This window comes from Mytilus galloprovincialis, chromosome 6, assembly GCF_965363235.1.
Source record: "Mytilus galloprovincialis chromosome 6, xbMytGall1.hap1.1, whole genome shotgun sequence".
Classification (NCBI taxonomy): Eukaryota; Metazoa; Mollusca; class Bivalvia; order Mytilida; family Mytilidae; genus Mytilus; species Mytilus galloprovincialis.
In genome coordinates, this window is record NC_134843.1 from 37,492,421 (window position 1) to 37,516,877 (window position 24,457).

Genomic DNA, 24,457 nt, shown 5'->3' on the forward strand with positions numbered 1-24,457 from the left:
GTTAAAACAGTTTTTCATAAATGTAACGTTGGACATCCGTTTTTTTCACATAGCTTTGTTATTTTAATCCTCAAATAAACTAGGTATTACTTACTAAATGATGAAGAGCTGTAAAAACATAATTTAAAACATATATTGATTTTGTTTTAATATTGGTTCGTGTTTTCTAACATTTTTATTTTGTTTTGCGGATGAAATTTTGAAGATTCTGTTTTAAATCCTAGGGGTTGTAGGAACATCGTGCCCACCGTTAGAAAGTAGATATAGAGCAATCAATACTTCAGTTCACCCTTATTACAAGAAGCCATGTAGTTTGCGCTTACTTACAGGGAGGTGGACAACTTGGCTTGCCTTGGTAGGACTGAAACAAATAGAAGTTTTATTGACCTTGAAAGGCTGTATAGCCCTTCCACGATCGGAACTTTGTTGAACTTCAATGGGATCTATAAAATATATAAGTTTCTTACAGAAGGTAACCGAAGAAGGTACCAGAGATTTTGCGACGATGCAAAAATTAAACTTTACAATATAAATAAATATCTTTAACCAATGAATTCAAATAGCAAAAGCTATGCAATTAACAAATATATACTTATTACGCTTCATGTAATTATTTGACAATGAAATACATTAAATATGAAATTTGGGGTTTTACCAAGGGAGCTAATAATTAATTAATAACACTGTCTGCCACACAGCATTTCGGGGACTCTCCCTGTGGTATCTTTCGACCGTCCATCTTTTATAGCTGACTATGCGGGGGCATTATGATGACCTATAGTTGTTAATTTCTGTGTCATTAAGTCTCTTGGCAATCATAATACATATTCTTTTAAATATATAGCGATGTCGTTATTACGACATAGCTGTCGTTAAAACGACATAGTGTATGTCGTTATTACGACATGTTATGTCGAAATTACGACATAGCAATGTCGTTATAACGACATGTTATGTCGAAATTACGACATAGCAATGTCGTAATAACGACATGTTATGTCGAAATTACGACATGCTATGTCGTAATTACGACATAATTTATTTTTTTTTTTGAATGGCCCTTATCGGATTCCGTAGATTGACGTTTATCCCAAGTATCAAAATTGAGGGGGACACTAGACAGTGTATTCTAAGTAGTTTATTTACATTGAGCACGTTTAGTTTGTCAACACTGAGGTTGTAAGTTCGGACCTGTTCGTAGTAAGGTGCGTTCGTATAGTGTTAATTGACAAGGCTTAGCAGTTTTAGGGAGCTACCATTTGATTTTTATAGGGGGGTTAGGATGAAAAATGTTGTCCTGCATTTTTTTTTTAGCTGTAATCTCTGTCCTGCCTTTTTATTTTTCACTCTGTTCGGTCCTGCCTTTTTTTTTTTTTTTTTAGTTTATCCTGACTTTTTTTACCTAAATTGTCGTCCTGACTTTTTTTTTTTTTTGCAAGTGTCTCATCCTGCCTTTTTTTTTACTCAAAACTCCTGTCCTGCCTATTTTTTTCAAATTTCATCCTAGCCCCCCCCCCCCCCCCCATAAAAATCAAATGGTAGCTCCCTTATCGCCGACGGTGGTTCACTCAGGCTTCTTCTATCAGTGAAAACTGGCCGCCATCGTAATTGCAAAGGGTTTGATATGATGTGGTATAAACTATCCACCAAAGTCATATTGCAGTAAATGTAGGCTTTTGATTTCAAGGAGTAAAAGAGTTAGATTATTTATATGTTGTGCATATAAATGCCTAATAGTCTGAGATGTTCGGTCCCGCTTAAGTCCGATGTCATTGACCTCATGTTCAATGATCAAGGATGGCATGAAATAGTTTCAATATCACGTGAGTGTGTCTGGTTTTTTTTTATTAGCAGTACGGGTCAATTATAAAAATATAGAATAACGGTGAAGTTTTTATATCGAACTTCTGACAAAGTTTGTTGGAATTGACATAAACTGTGCATGGTTCAATGTAGTCCATATAATTATGACGTCTGGCAAGGCTATTTCAATTTTTTTCTATGACGCTAGGAGTAGTCCAAAAAATTATGACGTCTGGCAAGGCTATTTTAATTTTATTCTGAGACGCTCCTAGCTCCTAGCGTCCCAGAAAAAAAAATTAGCCTTGCCAGACGTCATAATTATTTTTATCGTACCACAGATGAATTATCACGTTGTGATTGGTTAAATGTCGTCACGTGGTGACCCCCTATGAGACCGTATGGGGTTAGTAAGTTTCATATGGGGTTCATGACGCGTTAATGGCGACGTCAACTATTAATGTTGTTGTGTTTCATTGTTTATTTTTCAACAGAACGCCGCAGAAAAAGTCCAGCGTCCGATAAATTCGTTATACGGTTAACTACTGACCCCCTACGGATCCATAGAGGGTGAATAAAATTCATAGGGGACTCGGCCTCCGGCCTCACCCCCTATGGATTTTACTAACCCTCTATGGATCCGTATGGGGTCAGTAGCGAACCATATAACTTATAGGACTAGGTTCAATGGGAAACGTTTAAATTTTGTAAACTTCCGGAATGGATGCCAATGACAGATTTTGGCATATGAGCATCCTACTCTCTATTTTCAAATGGTATCGTAAATGATTTTCTATTCAAATGTTAATATGATAGTTTTGTAACAACTTTCAAATTTGTAAAAATCTAAATTTCAAAAGTAAATATATGTACTTACCAAAAACAATAGATTGACGACAACACAAAATATTCGTCCGACTGTAAGTAAACAACCCATCGTCTTCGTCTAGGCTTAATCCGTTTTATTATTTCTGAAAAAAAAAACATGTGAAATACAATTACTTAATTGCACAATAGTGTAAAATTATATTCACATTTACAAATTATTAGACATTAATTTAAACGTTCACTATTATTTTTCGCACGTCAATTAATATGTCTTGTCTGGTCGGCAATAAAGCGTGAAACCGACTTTATCGTAAATATAGCCTTGCTGCAATTGCATCCAACAAATTTAATGTAATCTTACATGGCTGATGCTTCTTCGCACTTTACATTGGTCTTCCTGAATTGTATAACTTTAGAAAATATCGAGTTTTAACTCTGGTCTAGTTCCAGATAGACGAACAAATAAAAATGGCTAATCAATAGAATATTTACCAACTTTGGAATCATTGATTCCTGTGGAAAATTAATTGTTCAATACCAATTACAGGTGTATAACAAAAGATACAGTTACATTAGGCAATCGATCTCGATTTCATTATCATTCACAGAATTTCTAATAAATACAAACGAAAAAAATTGTATTACCTAAACCACGTGTGATGGTTTTCTATAAAAAAAAGAAAGCGCAGACATTTGAAAATTAATTTTAATTTTCAAACACAAGGTTTTCACACGAGGTCTCAATAATATCGTGTCATCCAGTGCTTGACTTTAATAATTAAAAAAAAACATTACTTCAACCGTGTGTGATGATGATTATGTCTCAAAAACAAGAGGTCCAGATATTTGAAAATTGATACAGGGTATACACACGAGGTCTCATTTAAATCATGACATACGGCACTTGACATAACCTCGCTTAATGGTTTTATGAAAAGACAAAAATATATACATGGACTGACTAGTACTTTGAATCAAAAAGTCAGTTTCGTGACATCTAATCGTAAAGATAACTTTATTGGTATTTGATAGAATATAAAAGTGTAAGAACTCATGGACGACATATATTTTCCATAGATTTTAATCATCTTTGTTGATTAGTTAAATCGATTTGTGACTACTTCCTGTTTCAGATTTTATACGATTTACAATTTGTCCCATATTGCGTAGTTGTTTTTTTTAATTTTTTTTTGTATCACATAAAATAAGGATTTAGCTATTTTGTAAATGCCATATGTCGTATTTTAACGAAACGCATACAATTCAATTACCAAGATTCTAATGATTTATTATTTATCGTTTTAAGTATCTAAACCTTGCAATATTTTGCAGATCTATGAAAGCCTAATTTTGCCTTTGTTTGTATTGATAAAAGTGTATTTATGATCAGATAACTCTAGACAGCGTAGTCCTATTTCACTTCCCGAAGATCTTGTTAACCATACATATTGTATACCCTTTCCACCAGGAAGTTTTACGTTGTTTGTTTCTTTGGTATGTTCAGTTTTTGCGGTATTTTGTTGTCGCATTTGTTTGTTTTGTATCTGATTATTTGTTTGGTGTTTGTTCGTTTGTTTCTGAATATTTGTTGTTTAGGTTTACGTGTATGTGTTGATTTTATTATTATTATTATTATTATTTTCCCGTCTTTTTGTAAGTGAGAGAAGGAACTTAGTAGTTTTTTCTTGTGGTTTATACATATATATTTATAGATTAACAAAACAAAAATCTGATGGCAAACAAACATATATTTTTATATATACCACACTACAAGAAACAATGTATAGAATCATCCAAATAAGAAAACGTAGAGAAAACATACGTCGTGTTAAACACATGTGTTTCGTTATGTTCAATTTCTTACATTCGTCTGATAAAATTTTAATTCGTTTATTTCTAGAGTTCTGAATATTGTATTTTATCAAATGAATTTTGATTAAAACGTTTTGAAACATATGTTTACAAAATGTTTGTTTGTCAGTCTACTTGTATTGGTTTTTTTTTTTCTAACTTTATTTCCTTATTTTTCTTATGTTTTTTTTTTCAAGTATTTAAATCCCAAATTGACATCTATCTGATAGATTAAGTATCTCAAAATATGAAATAAAATATTTACATATCTGATTACAGTATGAATAAATACATTGGTCACCGGATTTCATGTACAAATGTATCTTATGTTGACACAAGTTAACGAACGAATTTAATGTGATTTTAAAAATATTATTTTTTCAAATTTACTTTCGGGACAAAATGAACGACTATCGTGTTATGTTATACTTGACATTACTTTTGACAAGCATTGAAACAAGACAGCATGAAAGAAGATATATATTTCTATTCTCATTCACATTTCCATGACATCTGATTAAACTCCGAAAAATGGCAATTCTAACAAATCAAATGAATATTTTGTTGTTCTTAAAAGGATATGTCAGATTTTAGTTTTGATAGAATCCATAAAAGTTTAAATCAATTGATACGCACTTCCTTGGGCGTTTAGTGTTTACTTTTATATCATAAAGGATGAAAAGTATTATACTGGTGTATGTTTCAGTACGATTTTTAACAAGATTAAATTTCACGCTTCCCCCTTTTTTATACAACAGCAGCCTGGTTAAAGATTATCGGCACCAATTTCGTTTTGCTCGATTACGATGGTACATGTATACATGTTCTACAAAATATTCAATTTGACTACACATCTACATTCGTTCTATTGCAAACAATTTATTGTTATTACAATTGATTAGTTTGTTTATTATTATTATTATTATTATTATTATTATTATTATTATTATTATTATTATTATTATTATTATTATTATTATTATTATTATTATTATTATTATTATGGATATTATAAACTGCAGACAAGGGCACTAGGTATTAAATCATAAAAGTAATAAATTCGTTATTTATTAATCGAACAAATATTCCAAAACTAAATGTGTCCTGTTTAGAATATATAATAAAGATGTCATATATTTTAGTTTGTGCTAATATTTGTATTTTCAGGTAGTCGTATAATTTTAAAGAGATCATTAAGAATCAATCGTTAATGTAAATACAGAAAGAAAGGACAAGAAAACAAAAAGACATACTGTAAAAGTACTTTTCCTCGCCAGATGAAAGAAACAGTTGATTTTTGTGTCAAATATCGGGTATATGAAAAAGCGCTCTCTTTACTTAAACTTTGAACACATTTTGTTAGATTTAGACAAAGACAATTCTAAAGCTTGAAAATATTTGTTAATATAAACTGTTATATAACATAAGAATATGCATTTCTGATCTGAGCTACATCGATTTGACAGTTGTTGGACTGATACATGTAGCGCTTGCTTTCAACAATTATATGTTTTGTCTGTATGTTTGCAGATCACAAGCTTATATTTTTGTTGTAACGTCACATCTCTACAATTCCAGTATAAAAACGAACTTTGTGACAAAAATATTTCAGTAATTCATCAAAGATAAATATATTCTCTGTTTAAAACCCTTCAACATGTGATTGATTATATATGTATATGGTTATCCAGTATATTTTGCCTTTTTTTTGAGGGGGGGGGGGGGGGGGGAGGGCACTTAAAATGTGATATTCGTCTACTAAGTTTGTATGATATACAATTTCATTGCACAATAATAAAATATGACAGATATCAAGCCTAAACAGGGGTATGAGCCACTATATCATTCTACAACTATACAAACTATTAAAAACAACTAAAATACAAATTGTGGAACGTAGTAAAATGTTAAAAATGTTTTAAATTTTAAACTTTTCAAATAAAAAAAAAAAGAATCAACTTACATTGTTTGTATCCAACGATCTCTAAACTGATACTATTCCTCTAAGCATAAATATTTTGTTTTTGTTTTAACACACACTGTAGATGGTATCTCTACACTATATATAGCGAGTTATTTCGAAATTCAATTGAGTTTCTCTTGAAAAAAATATTCAAAATATCTCAAGTATATAGTATAGATAAATGGATTAAATATCTATCATTGAAAAAACTTCCTGACGTCAGGACGACGTATTACAAACACCTTTATTAAAAAAGATATATATCATGTTTATAACATGTAATAACATGTTCAACTAATTGATAATATAATACTGAAAAAAAAACACTAATTGGAAATTATAACAGTTATTCTATTATTTGTACACCGTGAGAAAGTATAAAAAAAAGATATAAATTTAAATTTGTAATATATTGTATTTCATGTATATTTACCAAGTAGTACTTTAAAATAAAAATATCTATCTATCTATCTATACCTCAACTGAAGGTTCTGTAGCCCTTTTCACCAGAAATCTTAAGTGTAAAATTTATCGTAAGTCTAAAATATTCCTTAACAATTCAACTAAATATTTTTATCGTAAGATTAATTTTACACTTAAGATTTTTTTTGTGAAAAGGGCTACTGGATTTTTGTTTTCTATAAGTATATATACATGATATAGTTAAATGTGCATACTTAAAAGATGAAAAGACCCGTTTGTCGACTTGGTGTACGGTTTTATTATGTCATGAACATGATATTCAACTAGTAAGGTATAACCTTAAGCAGCTCCTAATATTTAATATATTATGAAACATCAATTTAATTTATGTAGGATTCTCAGTGTACGAAATATTCCCACATATTACTCTATTGAAAATGAATTAACGGTAAACTGAAGTTGAACTGTATCAAATTTAATATCTAGTAAATGAAATAAATATGCGGCATGCATCAACAATCCCATACATGCAAAGTCATGATTGAAAAAATCAACTCTCTCATTATCAGAAAGGTGTATAATAAGACTTTATCTAAATACGTTTTATTAGACTTAAACTCTTGCTAATTTTGCACTTAATATTACTTTGAATATGCAAAAGAAATTAAATTAAAAACGCTAAAACGTTTTCATCTAATAAGCCGGAACTACACGGAACATTAATGAGATAAGATCAATGCAAAATTTAAACACAATTTTACGAGTCAATAAAATTGAGATTGGAAATGGGAAATATGCAAAGAGACAGCAACCCGACCAAAGAGCAGACAACAGCCGAAGGCCACCAAAGGGCCTGCAACGTAGCGAGAAAATCCCGCACCCAGAAGTGGTCCTCAACTGGCCCCTCAATAAAATTGTGTACTAGGTCAGTGAAAATGGACGTATCACTTAAGTCTTAATATACATACTTAAAATGACAGTTTATTTAAACTTATATTCACCGCAAATGAGTCACGATTTCTCTAAATTGATACCAGGTTACATGTATTCATATGTAGGAAGAAATCGTGAAAACATTGAGAGAACTTTTTGGTGTTTGCTGAACGTCTAATGGAAAATATTTCATTAACAACAAAATAAGTATGGAAATAAAAACAGTAGCTTTTGAAACTGCAACAACATTTTTGGAAGCTGCAACAACAGCTTTTGAAGCTGCAACAACAGCTTTTGATACTGGAATATGCCGATTGTAGAGGGTTGAACATTGTTGATACCCTCCCTTCACCAATGACAATGTTGTATTCACACAACACAAGAACACTATGTACAAATCAGTCGTAAAGGTCTTAGGTATTCATGCAGATATGTATTAGACCAAAAACAAATAACAAGCAAACAAAAATAAAGTAAAAGAAGTACTGATATATAAGAGAACTCGCACTCATAAAAAGCTACATTAGTTCAAAGTCCAATTTCAACTAATAAATATACTATGATGTTTATAAACTAATAATATCTTTAACAATCAAAGACCCAATGTCTTTTATTTTTTATTTCTCTGGTCAATTCCCAATCGATAAGTATTGTTATCGATAAGTATTGTTATCTTTAAGAACACAAAACAAGTAAGTTCCACTCCAGCTATCTTAATGTCTTTATCAAACCGCAAAAAAATCAATCTCTTGTAAGATTTCTTTTAGAAATGCACAAGACTTTATTCAAATGAAATAAACAGAATGCTGAGACATAATCAATTTACCTTTCGTCAGGTGAGCGTGTTGATAGCAATACTAACAAACATCTTTTTATATGGTACAGACGATCAATGATTGAGGGTCTGAATGGCGGCCCCTTCAATTATGTATTCTTTTATTTTTCAGTCGTTTTTCATTACACTTTATAAATGTTGCCATATAGCTTCGGTTATTTATATTTCAACAACCCATAATTACTTTCTATCTGTTTGCCTATGGTTCTCGATTCTTTAAATTGTTATGCCCTTAACTATTCTGCACTTTTTGTCCATTATTCGCTATTCTGTAGAACCCATCCACAGTGCCATGTTGGTTATGAACAGATCAATTGTAATTCTAATCATGGTTTACACTGAAGCTTTAAAAATTTAATACAACATATTAAAAACTGAGAATTTGAGATAGTATTGCTATAGAACAAGGATTTGTATAGAAATATTACATCTACTATGCACGTCATTAGATGGAACAAGCTGAGCAAAGTGCTTAGAAATCATCCTGGGATATTCATTAACGTTTAAACTGTCAATATCATTAATTTTGATATAATTCTATACACATTATTGAATGAAACAAATTAAGTTCAGCAATTGCTCAGAAATTCTCCTTGTGTATTCGCTAAAATTGAGTTTATTATAAATCAAATATAATCTCTTAAATTTTTTATGTGAGAATATTATGTCTGCTTCATACCACTATTCGACGGGAAGCCGCAGACGAGATCCCATACAGGTTACTGTACATGTATCTCTTTGTCTATATTCAAGATCATCTAAACATGGAGTTTGTGACAAATTTGAAGACATATTACTGTAATCAGGGGAATAATATCAGATTATTACATGGCATTTTTCATATCGCATGTATTATCAGCCCTAGGTTCAATATCAGCCCAAGAGCCGCATGGCTCGAGGGCTGATATTGACCGAGGGCTGATAATACATGCGATATGGAAAAATGACATGTTATGATCTTTTTATCATATGCTTCAACAATGGAGTAAAATAACAGATTCATATATTGATCCTTTTACGTGGTTCCCAAATAGAAGTTCAAAGATTGAAAAGTTCACGGACGTCGGACCCAAATTTAGTACATTCGATATCAAATCTTTCTGCAATATGCCTCAACAGAGGAGAAAACATTTTTGATATGGACGACTCGACAAACCAAAAAAAAAAAAAAAAAAAACACACAACAATATACATAATGAACACTGTTTGGAAAAGTCAACCTTTTCAAAGTAACTTTCTAAATTATGTTTGAAACTTATAAAGAATGCATTTGTTTAATAATTTGTTTGTTTGTTTATTTATTTTTTTTATTTTTATTTTGTTTGTTATTTTTTTACACAGTATACTTTTCAGTATCTAAATAATTGTTTTGTATACTATTTCGTAATGTTTTTCACTGAAAACGTAGCATTGAGGTGTATTTTCCGGAATTTGCCGAGTATCACCGGAATGCCATGTGATAACAATCGAAGCATGTGATAAACTTTTCATATCAGCCCGCTAAGCACCAATTCGAAAAATATGGAATTTACGTTAATTTAATGCTATTATCATACAGTAAAAATCATATGTTATTTAGTCTAAGTATATGATAAAGTTTTTTATCGCACCGCGGGTAAATTATCACGTTGTGATTGGTTTAACGCCGTCACGTGGTGACCCCCTATGGGACCGTAGGGGTTAGTAAATTTCATAAAGGGTTCATGACACGTTAATGGTGACGTCATCTATTAATGTTGCTGTGTTTCATTGTTTATTTTTCAACAAAACGCAGCAGAAAAAGTCTAGCGTGCGATAAATTCGTTATACGGTTAACTACTGACCCCCTACGGATCCATCCGACCTCACCCCCTATGGATTTTACTAACCCTCTATGGATCCGTAGGGGATCAGTAGCGAACCATATAACTTATAGTATGCTTCGCATCCAAGATTGAGGTTTGGATGAGATCATATTATCATTGATTTAATATACATTTTTGGTACTTTTCATTTAACCCCATCCTTTGATTAAAAGGATGTTATACATACAAAAGCATTTTGTAAATGAAATACTTCCAAAAAAGATTGCTATTATTATTGCTTGAGCTGTTTAAACGGTCATTACCTGTCAAATGCCGGCTCACTCGTTTGACTCAAATTTTCTTTTGAAAAAACACCCTTAAACGTATATCCAAATGATAATATGTATCAGCATTTCTCGAGTTTTTTAGTCCAGACGTCAACTCAATAACCATCGACCTGACCTCCAAAGACTGATGCCGGTCGTTTCCCGATACAAACATATATATAGATAACGAACTCGTGCAATTGGATATTTCTAGGTTTGTTTGATTTCATATTGAATGAGTTTTTGTCGATAAAATCAGTCAATGAAATGTTTTAATCTTGTTTGACTTTCAATGTTGACATTTCTTTTTCTTTTAATAAATTACAATTCATGTGTTGAAATTGTTATCCATCTCTAGTTGAGGGGTTAACTTATAGTAGCCTAGGTCACATGAATATGGATTCAATGAGATTGAATTATTCACTTACAAGCGAAGTTTCTTACCTCAGTGTGACAAAAAAGAAACAAAATATATATCTGCTAAATGCAAACTATTATTTCACTTTTCACGTTCATAATCATTAATGATTGAACAAAAAGATAAACATTTTTTTTTCTTTTATATCTCGTAGCTATAATGCACCTTGATTGATTGATTGTTTAACGACACTTTAAGCACTATTGAGTTATCTTGTGGTGGTCAGTTCTTATTGGCGGAGGACAGAGTAGTACCAAGAGAAAACCAATAGCTGTTGATTTGTGCAATTCATTCATTTCATTCTATTTCTAAATAATAATATTCGTTTAAAAACTGAGCGGCACCGGTGTGAAAAAATAACCCACATCATATAAAACAGTGAAAATCGGGGACATTCGCAATAGAATTCATTTTTTCTCGTTAAAAACGATAGCAAAGATAATAACAGGCGTCCCGTTTACCATATTAAACCATCAGTGGCGCTCAATAAAAGTTAAAAGGCCAAATAAAGTACGAATTTGAAGAACATTGAGGGTAAAATAAAAGAAAACAAAGGATAAAGAGTATACATGATCTATAACACAAATTCAGTAGTTGCACAACAAAAACAACAGTGCTTTTATTGTTGTATTGTCTTGTTATCAAAAAAAATCTTACTCTCACGATATTTGTTATATTACTTTAAAAATATATGCCATTCGAATCACTCATTTTAATGATCCCCTTTAGTAGTTATAATTACATAACTACTTTATTTTCATTCGTGAAATATTTTTTTCTCCTTCAATTAATTAACATCCTTCAAGCGTAGCCGTTATTATAAATAATTTATCAATAATATTACATCTCATCGATAACCATCTTTGCTCACGCATGTCTGAGTGTTTCTACCACACGGCGAACAATTACATATTGTTGTTTCGCAATTTACATGGTTTAAAATATTTAATACCATTACATAGAGTTAATGTTTACTGTGCCATATCACAGGGGTTCGTAACATGTATGTTTTTGGGTCAAAACTATGTGCCAGTTGACTTCGTGTATACGCACTGCATACTAGTTGGAAATGTGTGCCGTACTACTGGTAAATGCGTTCTAGAAAGTGTACCAGCTAAGCGGACTTATATTACACAATTTAGAAGTCATACTTGAATCACCTCAAGAAATTTGCGATCTTTGATAACGAGACACACGTTTTGGCAGTTAAGACACTGTGGTGATGGTCAAGGTCAAAATATTCGAAAATTAAAACGATGAAAAATCCTCTTTTTTGAAATTCACCCTTCCCCCAAACTATGAACCAAACGTATAAAGCATTACCTGGACAAGGAAAATGAGATATGCACATACATGAGGGAGATCATTCTTAAATGTTAAAAAAATGTTTAAGTCTTTAAACAGCAATTTTCAATGACAATTTTAATAACAAACTTTAGAATATTTGTAACATGCCCTTTGGGTGGATTGTTGTCTCTTTGACATATTACCCCATTTCCAATTTTATTCTGAAAGTTGAGGTGATCAAAGAGGATTTGGGAGTTATTCGAGTATAGCTATTTCCGTGCTTAAAACATATAATTCTGGAAAAGCCTTCATTAGATAATACGTTCGAGAAAAGAATCGAAAGAAAAACATTCCAAAACCAAACAAAATTGTCAAAATCGTAAAATCTATGATAAATCAGATACCCGCGCGGTAATTACAATTGGCTTTAAGGATAGGATAACACTGAGAAGTCGGAATTATAACTTTTAGTTTTGACTATTTTGAAATTATTATATGTCTACCAAAACACCACTTTTCTTTTTAGATGAACCATTATTTTAATATATTAGAAGCATAATCAGTTACATTTTGTAATCACAGAACAATAAGATAAAAAAAAAAATTAAAAAAATTCTTTATCTTAATATATATATGTTACAACTGAATGAACTTCAATTAGTTTTAGTAACGGTTAGTCAATAGAAAGTTGTGTTCTATGAAATTTAATGCAAAGGTCTGTCCCTTGTGGTATTGATGCATAGTTACTAAGTATGTAGGGAAATAAGAACTAATGAACTAAGAAGGTGAATACTCAGAATTTGATTGGACAAGGAATTGTAAATATGTGCTAAATGTGTATTAGGTTCAAAACTATATTTGGACGTGGGTGAGAAATATCGGATCATTTTATGAAAACAATGAAATTTGATTCATGTGCATTGAACTGAACTCGTAAAATCAAAAATAAAATCAAAATTATTTATGAATTTGTAAGAATGTCTCAATTCTTTAACCTTTACCTTTTACCTAGTACATTCCAATTTTCATTTTCTGCGTGCATAATTTCATATATAAACTTTTTTCACGGTTTATTTAACCAAAGAGTAACCCTATTGTCATAGTCTGAACAATATACTTTCTGTCTTGATGTATTTTGTTATTTTTTGGTTTGATTTTGTTTGTTATTCAAAATCTTCAAGATTAAAAAACGTTATTTTCATTTTGAAGAGAAAAAGAAGATCCAAATAGCTTGGATACAAAAATACTTTAAGGAGATAGCAAACCAAAAACATACAGCTCTGAATCGAATTCACATTGAAGGGTTAAATATTTTTACACGAAAAAACTGAAATTAAGATGAAAGAAAGGTGTATGTATGAACGGTAAAACGCCTGAATCATTCTGAAACAAGGAAACTTTTATCCACAAATACTAGGGTCAAATGTAAACAGCTTTGTGTTGTTGGTAGAATATAATCAAATTTCAAGCAAAATAAGGAAGCAGAATAATGAAACCATTGTCAAGGCTGAACTTCAAATATAGGTAAACAGGAAATTTAACGACAATACAGCTATATTTGTGGTGAAAGAAATATGTTTATAACAGGTCAAATGTTAAACTTACGATAACGAGAAAGAATGCTGATAATCTTAAAAATATAATCTGTGGATAACATCGACACAAATGATAAAGAAGGAAGTCTAAATTGCTTTCTCAGTTGGTTAATAGAGTATGAATCTTTTGTGTTTTTTTATGCCCCACCTACGATAGTAGAGGGCCATTACTATGATGTTTTCTGGTCTGTGCCTTCGTCCGTCCGTGCGTCCGTTCACTTCAGGTTAAAGTTTGTAGTCAAGGTAGTTTTTGATGATGTTGAAGTTCAATCAATTTGAAACTTAGTACACATGTTCCCAATGATATGATCTTTTTAATTTTAATGCCAAATTATAGTTTTGACCTCAATTTCATGGCCCACTGAACATAGAAAATGATAGTGTGAAGTTCAGGTTAAAGTTTTTGGTCAAGGTAGTTTTTGATGAAATTAAAGTTACATCAACTTGAAACTTAGTACACATGTTCCCTATGATATGAGCTGTCTAATTTTAATTCCAAATTAAAGTTTTGACCCTAATTTCACGGTCCACTGAACATAGAAAATGATAGTGCGAATGGGGCATCCGTGTACTATGGACACATTCTTGTTTATATTTGTTCTTGGTTTTATTTCCAAGATTTAACATATAGATAGGTACTTTGGAATAAAGAATAACTTTCGGGGAAATGTACTGACCACTATCGCGTGGGAGTATCAGGCACAAAGCCCTATATTCGTGGCGCACGCGGTGTGTTGCCACGATGTCATGGACGCAATAGTTGAATCTCGCTGAGGGGAGAACAAAAATTTAAGAATGCGAAATTGTTGGGCTTAATTTGAGACGAATTTTATACCTATATATATCAATACGGTTTTGGGTTTAGTTTCTAAATTTGAGACGGGTTATATCAATATGGTACCGGTTTTTGGTTTATGATTGTATTTATAAGAATGTGAAGGCAATGTTTGATATTTGAATGAAATTCATTCACTGGTTGACAACTCACACATAATAAATGTCAAATTATATTGTTTACTTCATGATTGTGACACGAGTGCACTTAGTCTAGTACCTTGCAGCAAGATCACCGTATTACTCTACTGGCAAATATTTATGTTGTAATGTTACATTACTGTTTCATATTAGGGTGAAGGTTGGCGCCTGTAAAACGTTTAAACCTGCTGCATTTGTATGCACTTGTCCTAAGTCAGGAGCCTATTCAGTGGTTTTCGTTTGTTGATGTGATTCATAAGTGTTTTTTGTTTCTCTTTTTTATATAGATTTTACCGAAGGTTTTGCTGTTTGAATTGTTTACACTAGTCATTTTTTGGGCTTTTTATAGTTTGCTGTTCGGTGTTGGACAAGGCTCCGTGTCAAAGGTCGTACTTTGACCTATAATTGTTTACTTTGTACACATTGCGACTTTGGATGTAGAGTTGTCTCGTTGGCACTTATACCATATTTTTTTAATTTCTATAAAAAATAAGGAGATGTGGTATAATTGCCAATGATAATACTATAAACCAAAGTTCAAATGAAGTGAACGTAAGCAGTTATATATGCCACTGTTCGGCATTCGACGTAGAGAAAATCTATATAGTCAGCCATAAAATGTGCCGATATTACAAAATGTGAAACAACTAAACTAGAAAAACCACGGCCTAAATTAAAATAAAACAATTTTACGAAAATTTAATATTACAGAAATGAACCATAGAACACCAACCATCGAAGCAGATTTTCAGGCTCTTGACTTGGGACAGGTACATGCAGAATGGGATGGTGGAATAAGCATGTTTATGAGCTTTCAAATCTCAACCTTATCTGGTATAGTGGTGTAACAGCACAATATAAGAAAAACCTGCAAAAAGCAGTTGTGATTGGCTAAACTCAAAAGATTGGTACGAGAAACAAAACAACGAATACAAATAGACAAGAAGCAACGAATTAAGAGCACTTGCGGTTATTGAAAGCTATAAGACGAGGAGTAATTATAAATATGTGCTAAAAATACCAATATAGTTATGTGTTAAGAGAATGAGAAGGCAATGATTGTTTAATATTTTAATGAAATCAGTTCACTGGTTGACTACTCAAACACAATAAATGTCAAATCATATTGTTTTCTTTGTGATCGTGACAGAAGTGCACTAGCACTATATATGCCGCAGGATTGCGATAACTCCAAACATTAATAAATCCTATAATTCCAGCAATACTCAATGTTCCGCTAGACAGTCATAGAAATAAAGGATTTATCAAAATACAAAAAACCAAGGAGGGTCTGGATAGAGGTACATTTAAATTCTGTAGTTTCTCTATTCTTTTTACTGTTTGCCCTTTATTTATTTGGCCTTCTTTTTTTTTTTTTTTGATTCGAGCGTCACTGATGAGTCTTTTGTAGACGAAACGCGCGTCTGGCGTATATTTAAAATTTATTCCTGGTATCTATGATGAGTTTATTTATTATCTTTTTTATGTATATGTTAGCACCCCAATTTTGTCTATACAATAATTGTGTTTGCCCATTTGTTTCTATTCTTTCTTTTTTTTTTTTGCTATTTTTTTTGACACTGCTTGCACAAAGCAACACCTGGTTTTCATAAGCTACATGTATACATGGAAGAATCATATTTGCATATTTTGACTTCAATGATGTATACAATTAAAATAGAAACACGGGTCTCATAACATTGGATACGATCAATCTTAGTTATGGAATTTAATATCTAATTAATCATTATCATGCAAAATCAACCGTTTAAAGATAGTCACATTTTTTAACAATTATTTGTAATTGACGCCTTACTATAATGTAATAAAAAACCTAGCGCGAATAATTAACCTGTGCCGTCAGTTTGTTGTCAAAATAAAGTGATTCTTTAGCAAAAATAAATTGTACTTTTTCAATCAATTTCTATGGACTCTTTAAGACCGTTTTGTTAATGGTAATTTAAACTTAATCATTAGAGTTCATTGAATTATTTGGAGAAGAATTTAAACGATCCGATTCAAACATCCCAGTGCAGTATATCAGAGTTCGTCCTTTGAGAAGTCAATCATGTAGCACTTATATATAACATTTATCAAAGTTCAAATTCTGAACACATACATGTATATATTGATGTTGATGGTAATGATTCTAATAAGTTTCAACATCCAAGTTTTATTTTAATTTCAAAATTAAAACTTACCAAAGCCAGTATATCTTTATTTTCGATTAAATATACTTGAATTTGTATGTATACATTTGAACTTTAATCATTTCTAATATTTATGTTCGTGATTTTAATTTTGACTGATATAAGGTATTTGTTTGAAATCATTTTATCTTTATAAATACGGTTTCGAAAGAAAATGTAAAACAAACACAATCTCAACGTTTAATTTGCAATTTTCTATCTAGCGGCTATGCTTTCAACGTCAGAGTTATGGGTAAATGGAAACAACCAAGGATTCCGAAGTTCAATCCGAATCCGAATCCCTGTGTATAAATACCGAGCACGGGGACATACTTTTTTCATAAGGATTTATAGGCACGGATAAAGTTTTTCTGTTACTAGTTGTTTCAAATATCGATGATATGAAAATGGCATCTTGAAACACATTTTTGTTGGTATCAATACATTAAAACGTAAAAATAATAAGATGGTGTACGTTTGCTAATCCTCCAATGTCCAAAACGACGTGAAAGTCACAGTATGTAGTCTTCTGACAACAGCAATACCGTATAGTCATTAACGTTGAGTCAGCGTTATAAAGTCCATACTTAACAAACGTGAAACAGTTCAATCGAGTAAAACAAACGTCCGGATATTAACGAAAAATAAATATGACAGGTCTATATCTGAACCAAAGACGACTACTGTATTACCGGCTTCTGACTTAAATGGGTCTCAAACATTTTTAGATTTTAGTGAAAGTTCTTTCGTTGTCTAAAAGACCCTTTTACGTATTTGGTTTCCATTTGTTTGGTTCGGAATAATGATACCCGTCAAGAATTTTATCATTCGTCAGTATTTTCCATTCTCAATTTTATGTATAAATTAATGATAAAAATTTGTTTCTGTCTTTTAAAAATCCATGAAAAAAAAGAAAAGTATATTTGTTCTTGCTACAAATCAAAGTTCTGATTTATACAACAATTAAAGAAAGCTATTCCTATGGTTTCTTATACGTTACATATATTCAAAATAGATGAAAAAGGTTGAACGATATGTACAGTTGAATATTTTTTTTCTATTCCTTTTTCCCCCTCATATGTTGAAACACATCTCTATTTCAATATTCATTTAAGCCATTACTATTAGTAATCTTCATTATAGATTTTTATTTCACTTTAAATCCATTTAGCTATCACCGACATTAATCTAAATAAGACATTTGAAGAAAAAAAAATGCTACATCGATATCATTCAACACAGAACAATAATTAGTTATTACATGTAAAGAAATATATTATATTATTTTCATTTTACCTTGATGATTGTTTTCTTCCTCAGGTTTGTAAATCCTTGAAATGTATGATACTAATTCCGCAGTCAATAATCTTACAGTGTGATAAATCAGGATATGCAAGAGTGACGTTTACCACGAAAGATCAATAATATCGTCCCTCTTCAGTGGAGCTACGTCATGAAACTAGACCGTTCACTTTTATTTTAAATACCTTTTCACAATGGGTCAGTATTCTTCAATCAGAAATCAATATCTTCAGAGCTTATATTTGCTTTTATTTTCTTTGTATATTTACACTTAATTTGAATTTTAAATGCAAACTCATATTTTTATTTTTATTCATGTAAAGATAAATGCGAAACGCCGTTTTAAAGTAATTTTTTAAAGGCTGGGGCGTTCGCTTATTTTGAAACAAATTGTTATCCGTTCAGCTTCCTTTAAATTGATATTTTTATGGAATGTAATTCACTCTTATAGTTTTGGCTTTATTAATATCTATGTTTGCCTGTGGTGCGCATACATGAGGGAGGTTCGTCATCCAGGTTCGGTTATGGAAATATGTTCTCAAAATAATTTTCCTAGCTTATAGTTGCGTAAGAATAAGGGTTCGTTATATTCCTTAATTGGGTATCTGTAGTTTTTAAACTTTACTTTGCTGTCTTTGTGTAAGGAAGGGTCAAATTTGGCAGGCGTACGACCTACAATCGATATTGTTCGGACTTAAGGACGACATCAAAAGTTCAATGTAGAATTAAAAAAAACTCAAGTTTTTCACATAGTTTATTCATTGACCTAACACCCCTCTTAACTTAAATTGGGAAAAAATATTGACCAATATGAAAATCAATTTTTGATAAACAAAACTTGCAAAAATGTGTTATGAAATTGTTTGTTTTTTCGTTTGTATAATATATTTTACAGAACGCTTTATATACCTTTTCTGCAACATTATTTTAATTCACAAAAAACAGATTGAAATCTGTATTTCGTAATTTAGAATCTACATGTATGTGCTTTAAGTAATGTAATAAGTACCATCCCTTGAGTCACAGGAGTGTTTAACATTCAATCCTATGTAAGAAACATCCTGTATTAACTAATGTACGCATAAATAGATATTAAATTTAAAAAGATACTACACTTGTTGCAATTTTTAATTGGGGCCAAACTATGTTATGTGAGTCTTTTCTTATTATAAATCAGTTGAGTTAATCATTTTATATGGATGAGGATCTGGGTGGGGTTTCCAAAATACTCTGGAGAGTTTTTGGCAAAAAAATAAAGGAAAATGGAATAATTGATTGCTTAGATTTGAGGAATAGAGAAAAATTGAGAAACATTAAATAACTACAGAAAAGTAACTGAAAATATTAAAATCCCGCAATCAGACCCTCGTAGACGTACGCAATACAAACTACAATGTATTATGAAGGAAATCCTATTGTTGTATAATAGATAATCTACTATAATACAGTATTCATACGTAGTACATAATGTCAACATGACATGAAAATAAGATGTCTTTTTTTTAGTGTTCGTCTCAACAATACTAAGTCTTTTTATCGAAAACAGCCGCGGTGATATTATACATCGTTATCACAGGCACTTGTCTCAAAAAAAATAATCCTATATACATAATATAACACTAAAGTTATATAGTATTTTTATGCCCCATGCACTTCGATAGTAGAGGGGCAGTATGTGGGTCCGTTCGTCCACCCGTTCGTTCGTCCGTGCGTTCTTCCCGCTTCAGGTTACAGTTTTTGATCAAGATAGTTTTTGATAAAGTTGAAGTCCAATCAAATTGAAACTTAATACACATGTTCCCTATGATATGATCTTTCTAATTGTAATGCCAAATTAGAGTTGTTAACCCAATTTCAAGGTCCACTGAACACAGAAAATGATAGTGCGAGTGGGGCATCCGTGTACTTGGGACACATTCTTGATTTTTTTTTAGACAAGTGCCTGTGATCGTTATACAATGTATGTATCTCAGTCTATAAAATACCGATTCAAAATTACTTTTATTGGTATAGAATGACAAAATCTCTAGAATAAAATTTTAAATTAAAATTCAACATAAAATATGAGCCCAACGCGTTTACATTATGAAGATTGAAATACATGTAATAAACCTTAACTTAATTAGTCCAGCTAGGCAATTTGATATTAAACACACAACTTTTTTAAATTGACGGTGTTTCAAGTGCACCAAGTGTTAGAATTTTGAATGTAATGTTTTGTTTGAATAAGCCGACATCATAAATATATATTTAAAAAGTAAACATGTAGATGCAGTAAGTTAGTATAAATATGTTGTGACCTCCATGTTTTATGTTCTGTCGCTATTACAAAGACAATATATTGTACTGAATAAAGTTTATAAATACCACGCTGTAATCTTTTGTATGTGCCGTTCTCTATTCTGCTCTTTTGAATGTGCTGCTCGCTGCTCTACTCCTTTGTATGTGCCGCTCGCTACGCTCCTCTTATGTATGTGCCGCTCAATTCTCTATGCTTGCGCTCAGTGGCGTAGCCAGGGTTGAAATGATGTGGATGTTTTGCCGAGCGGAGCGAGCCGAAAAATGTTTTGGACCTTTTTGTGCAGAAAAATATTTTTCATTTAAGCACATGTACTCCCCCAGAATCCGACACTAGTTAGATTTTTGTTTAAATTCAAAATACCCACCAATTCATATATTTATATTTTTAACCAAATTTTATTGTTTCCTTGAAACTACCATCATTCAATTCGTAGATATTTGATGTAAAGTTTCCCACCCAATCTTCTATTTGACATATCAAAAACCGTTTAAACGGACCCCATTACAGCGGCACTTTTGTATAATTTAGGAACTTCGGAATATAGGAACTGAAGTGACTTCTCTTTCCAGGAATTTGAGTCTACAACATTGGTTTTTTTTATTACTGAGCTAAACGCATGCAGGAGACATAAAAATACCGGGCGTCCGATCGTCCGGTCTTGTTAGCACTCTCATGTGTACAATTCTTGTCAGATTAAGTGAAACTCATATCATAAGCAATGTCTTTGACAATTTGGAAAATAATTCGTAATCAAATATTTTTAACCAGTAATGACCCCTTGAAATTTCAATTGTAATGGAAATCCCATTTCATTTGCTGTGAAGCTTTTATTTCTCTTTAGATATTGAAAATAAAAAAGAAAAAGAAATAAAAGATTTTTTTAGTTATTCCCTTGTTCCTTGCCCTTTGATAGATAAAATATGACATGTAATGTGCATGGCGGGGAACATTGGATCTTTGTTCTTTACTGAATGAAAATAAAATTAGTATTTGAACCTAGATAGGGCCTAAAATAAAATTTCATTTGTTTGGCATTGCCGCCCGACCCACTGAAAAACTTGCCGCCCAAATAATTTTATTTGCGTTTCAGAAATTTATTTTTTTTTATTTAAAAAAAATCGAAATTGTGCCGGAAATTGATCGTATCCGCCGAGTTTGTTCCTGGCTTTACTTATTTCAAATCATGATCTTAAAAGCGCTTGCCTTACACTGTATTGGGAGCAAACATTTAAATGACATGGAATAGAAAAAGTCTGCCAAAAGTAATGTCAAAGAGGCCGGCAGGGGAAGGCATCTCCCTATGCTGCAATGCATTGGTTAAGGGAGATGTATTTTATCAAAAATCAAATTTCAGCTATTCTTTGAAAGAAACGTTCTGAGAGACCTTGTAGAGGACTCAATTTTATCTTATGTAAAGCAGAAACAGATGATTTCTGCTTGACTTTGTCGCTTCATGAGATAGAAGTTTTTCACTGGGACATCACAGAACAAATATGCGTGGCTCTTACATTTGTTGAACTTATCAAATATTTGAAATTTATCATTGACAAATTTTCCCTTGAACCAGAGAACAAAGTATCTACTATAGTCAGAACCACAATGATGCATTCAAGATAATTATGGCTGTAAGCACCAAAGCTTAAAGACCATAATGATTTACAGGTTTATAGTAGTTTTGTACCAGTAGATGCTAGCCTGGAACAAAACATGCATATTTTAAAGACTAGCATCTTGTGTCAATTGAAGTACTTCCCCCTTTTCTTGCCTTTCTTCTTAACATGAATAAGATAATTCTTAAAACACTAAAGATACTGACAGAAACATATTTATAAATGTATCCAGTGTACTAGTGATGAATAAAATCCCCTCCTTTTCCACAATTCTAAGGGCTCATTAATTTATCTGTATTCATGTAATGCATGTCCAGATTTCTGTTAATCAAACAAGCATTACAACCCATAATTTATTTATCTGCAAAAATTGTCTGTCCTGCTGCATATTTCCATTTTGAATTTATCATACGTTTTCAACCTGAAAAACCTTGCACTTGGATAATATTAGTATAAACACCATGTCTATTTGTGCCAACCTTCCAAATTTTTAATATTTTGCTATCCTAATTTGGAACAGATCCTTTATCCTCAAAACTTATCAGGGGAAGTAGGCGTGTTTGTATGGTAGTTCGTCACACCTTACATGTATGATTACTAACCTCCAGGTATTGGTTTGAGCCCTAGTTGGGCAGTTGCAAAATTAAGGTTTGATTTTCATGTCAGATGTGATAAGGTTAGTCAGTTTCCTCCCACAGGTTGGCACTTTCCTTCAAGTACTACGGTTTAGTACGGCACTAAAACTGACTGCCATGAAATTACCCATATGGTGTAGAAAGTGATGTTTATAAAACCAAAGCAAACAATCAAAGTTTTAAATCTTTGTCCATTTGTACAAGGAGACGTAGTGGTTGAGCCATTTAACTTGTGGTAATTTTACCAAACTGTGACCACAACTTCAAGATGTGACATCAGGCCTCTGTTCAATGGGCAGTCCCACAATAAAAGTTCAATTTTCACGTCATACATTTTATATGGTTAATTTGTCAGTTTCCTGCCTCTGCAGTTCTGTGTTTTTTTCTGGGTACTTTGGTTAACTTTGCCAATAAAACTGACTGTCTTACGTGAAATTATCCATATGATGTAGAATGTGACATTGATGGTTGACCCCTTTCAAAGAAACCACCAGCATGTACACACAACAATGCTGCAATGCTTTAGACAACATTGATCTAGAGACTTCATGATTTACATGTATAAGGCTTTTAAATGTAAAAAAAAAAAAAAAAATCCCTACCTACCTACCCACCTGCTAATAGTGTGGGTCGGCAATGCCAAACAAACAATTTTTTAAGGGTGGCCTAGAAACGGGAATTCATAAGCTTAGGACTTATCACGATCTATTACAAATTGATTTTTTTTATCACGTCGTTTACAATGTCGCAAGAAACGATATCAGATATGGTGTTTTAGTTGTTAGTTGCTATAGTCAAATGAGAAGCCATCACTCCACTAGGTTCAATTTCAGATGAAACATGTCCACGGGTCTGCGTATCAGTCCTCTCCGCTTGCCTTAGCCCTTGACATAGACTATTTTTACGAACAAAAGTTAACTTGAAACACTATTCTGCGATTTAACTATCAAACTAAATTATCCTAAATGAAAGACCAGACATACTGCTTCGAAAATGACTGGACGGTATCCTCATATCCTCAGCCTTGTTACATTTGGACACTTCCGTGTTAAACTGCTGCTATTCTATTTTTTTTTATTTTTTTTGTCAAAATGATGTGGATGCTTGAGCATCTGAGCATACATGCAAGCTACGCCACTGGCGCTAATCTACTCTTTTATATGTGCAGCTGCTTCTCTTCTTTTATATCAAGACAAAGGGTTTATGCATTATAGCTTACTTAAATTCATTTATAACACCACCCTAACAGCAGCACTCGGACATGCTCTACAACATTCAAAAGGGCCTATATTTCCTGTCACGATTTGCTTAAAAAATGTTGCTGTTTACGAAGAAACTATTGTAAAAGGGTTCTAAATGGTTAGAGACATTTACTTTTCTTTGATTTTTTTTCTTGATTTG

General features: G+C 31.9%; 1 protein-coding gene across 4 annotated transcripts in view; it reads right to left on the minus strand.

Moving 5' to 3' along the window:
* LOC143079513 (tetraspanin-1-like) overlaps window positions 1–18,656 on the minus strand; it is a 36,324-nt gene extending 17,668 nt beyond the window's left edge. For 2 of the 4 annotated variants that reach the window (XM_076254883.1, XM_076254886.1), the window contains exons 1-2: window positions 2,990–3,134; window positions 2,678–2,771 (exon numbers count right to left, since the gene is read on the minus strand). In XM_076254883.1, coding sequence (XP_076110998.1) covers window positions 2,678–2,737 — 60 coding nt within the window. In that variant the 5' untranslated portion in view covers window positions 2,738–2,771; window positions 2,990–3,134. Of the gene's footprint in view, window positions 1–2,677; window positions 2,772–2,989; window positions 3,135–6,442; window positions 6,600–18,503 lie in introns of those variants that run through there. The other 2 variants (XM_076254884.1, XM_076254885.1) reach the window with 2 other exon arrangements.
* Window positions 18,657–24,457: the final 5,801 nt, after the last annotated feature.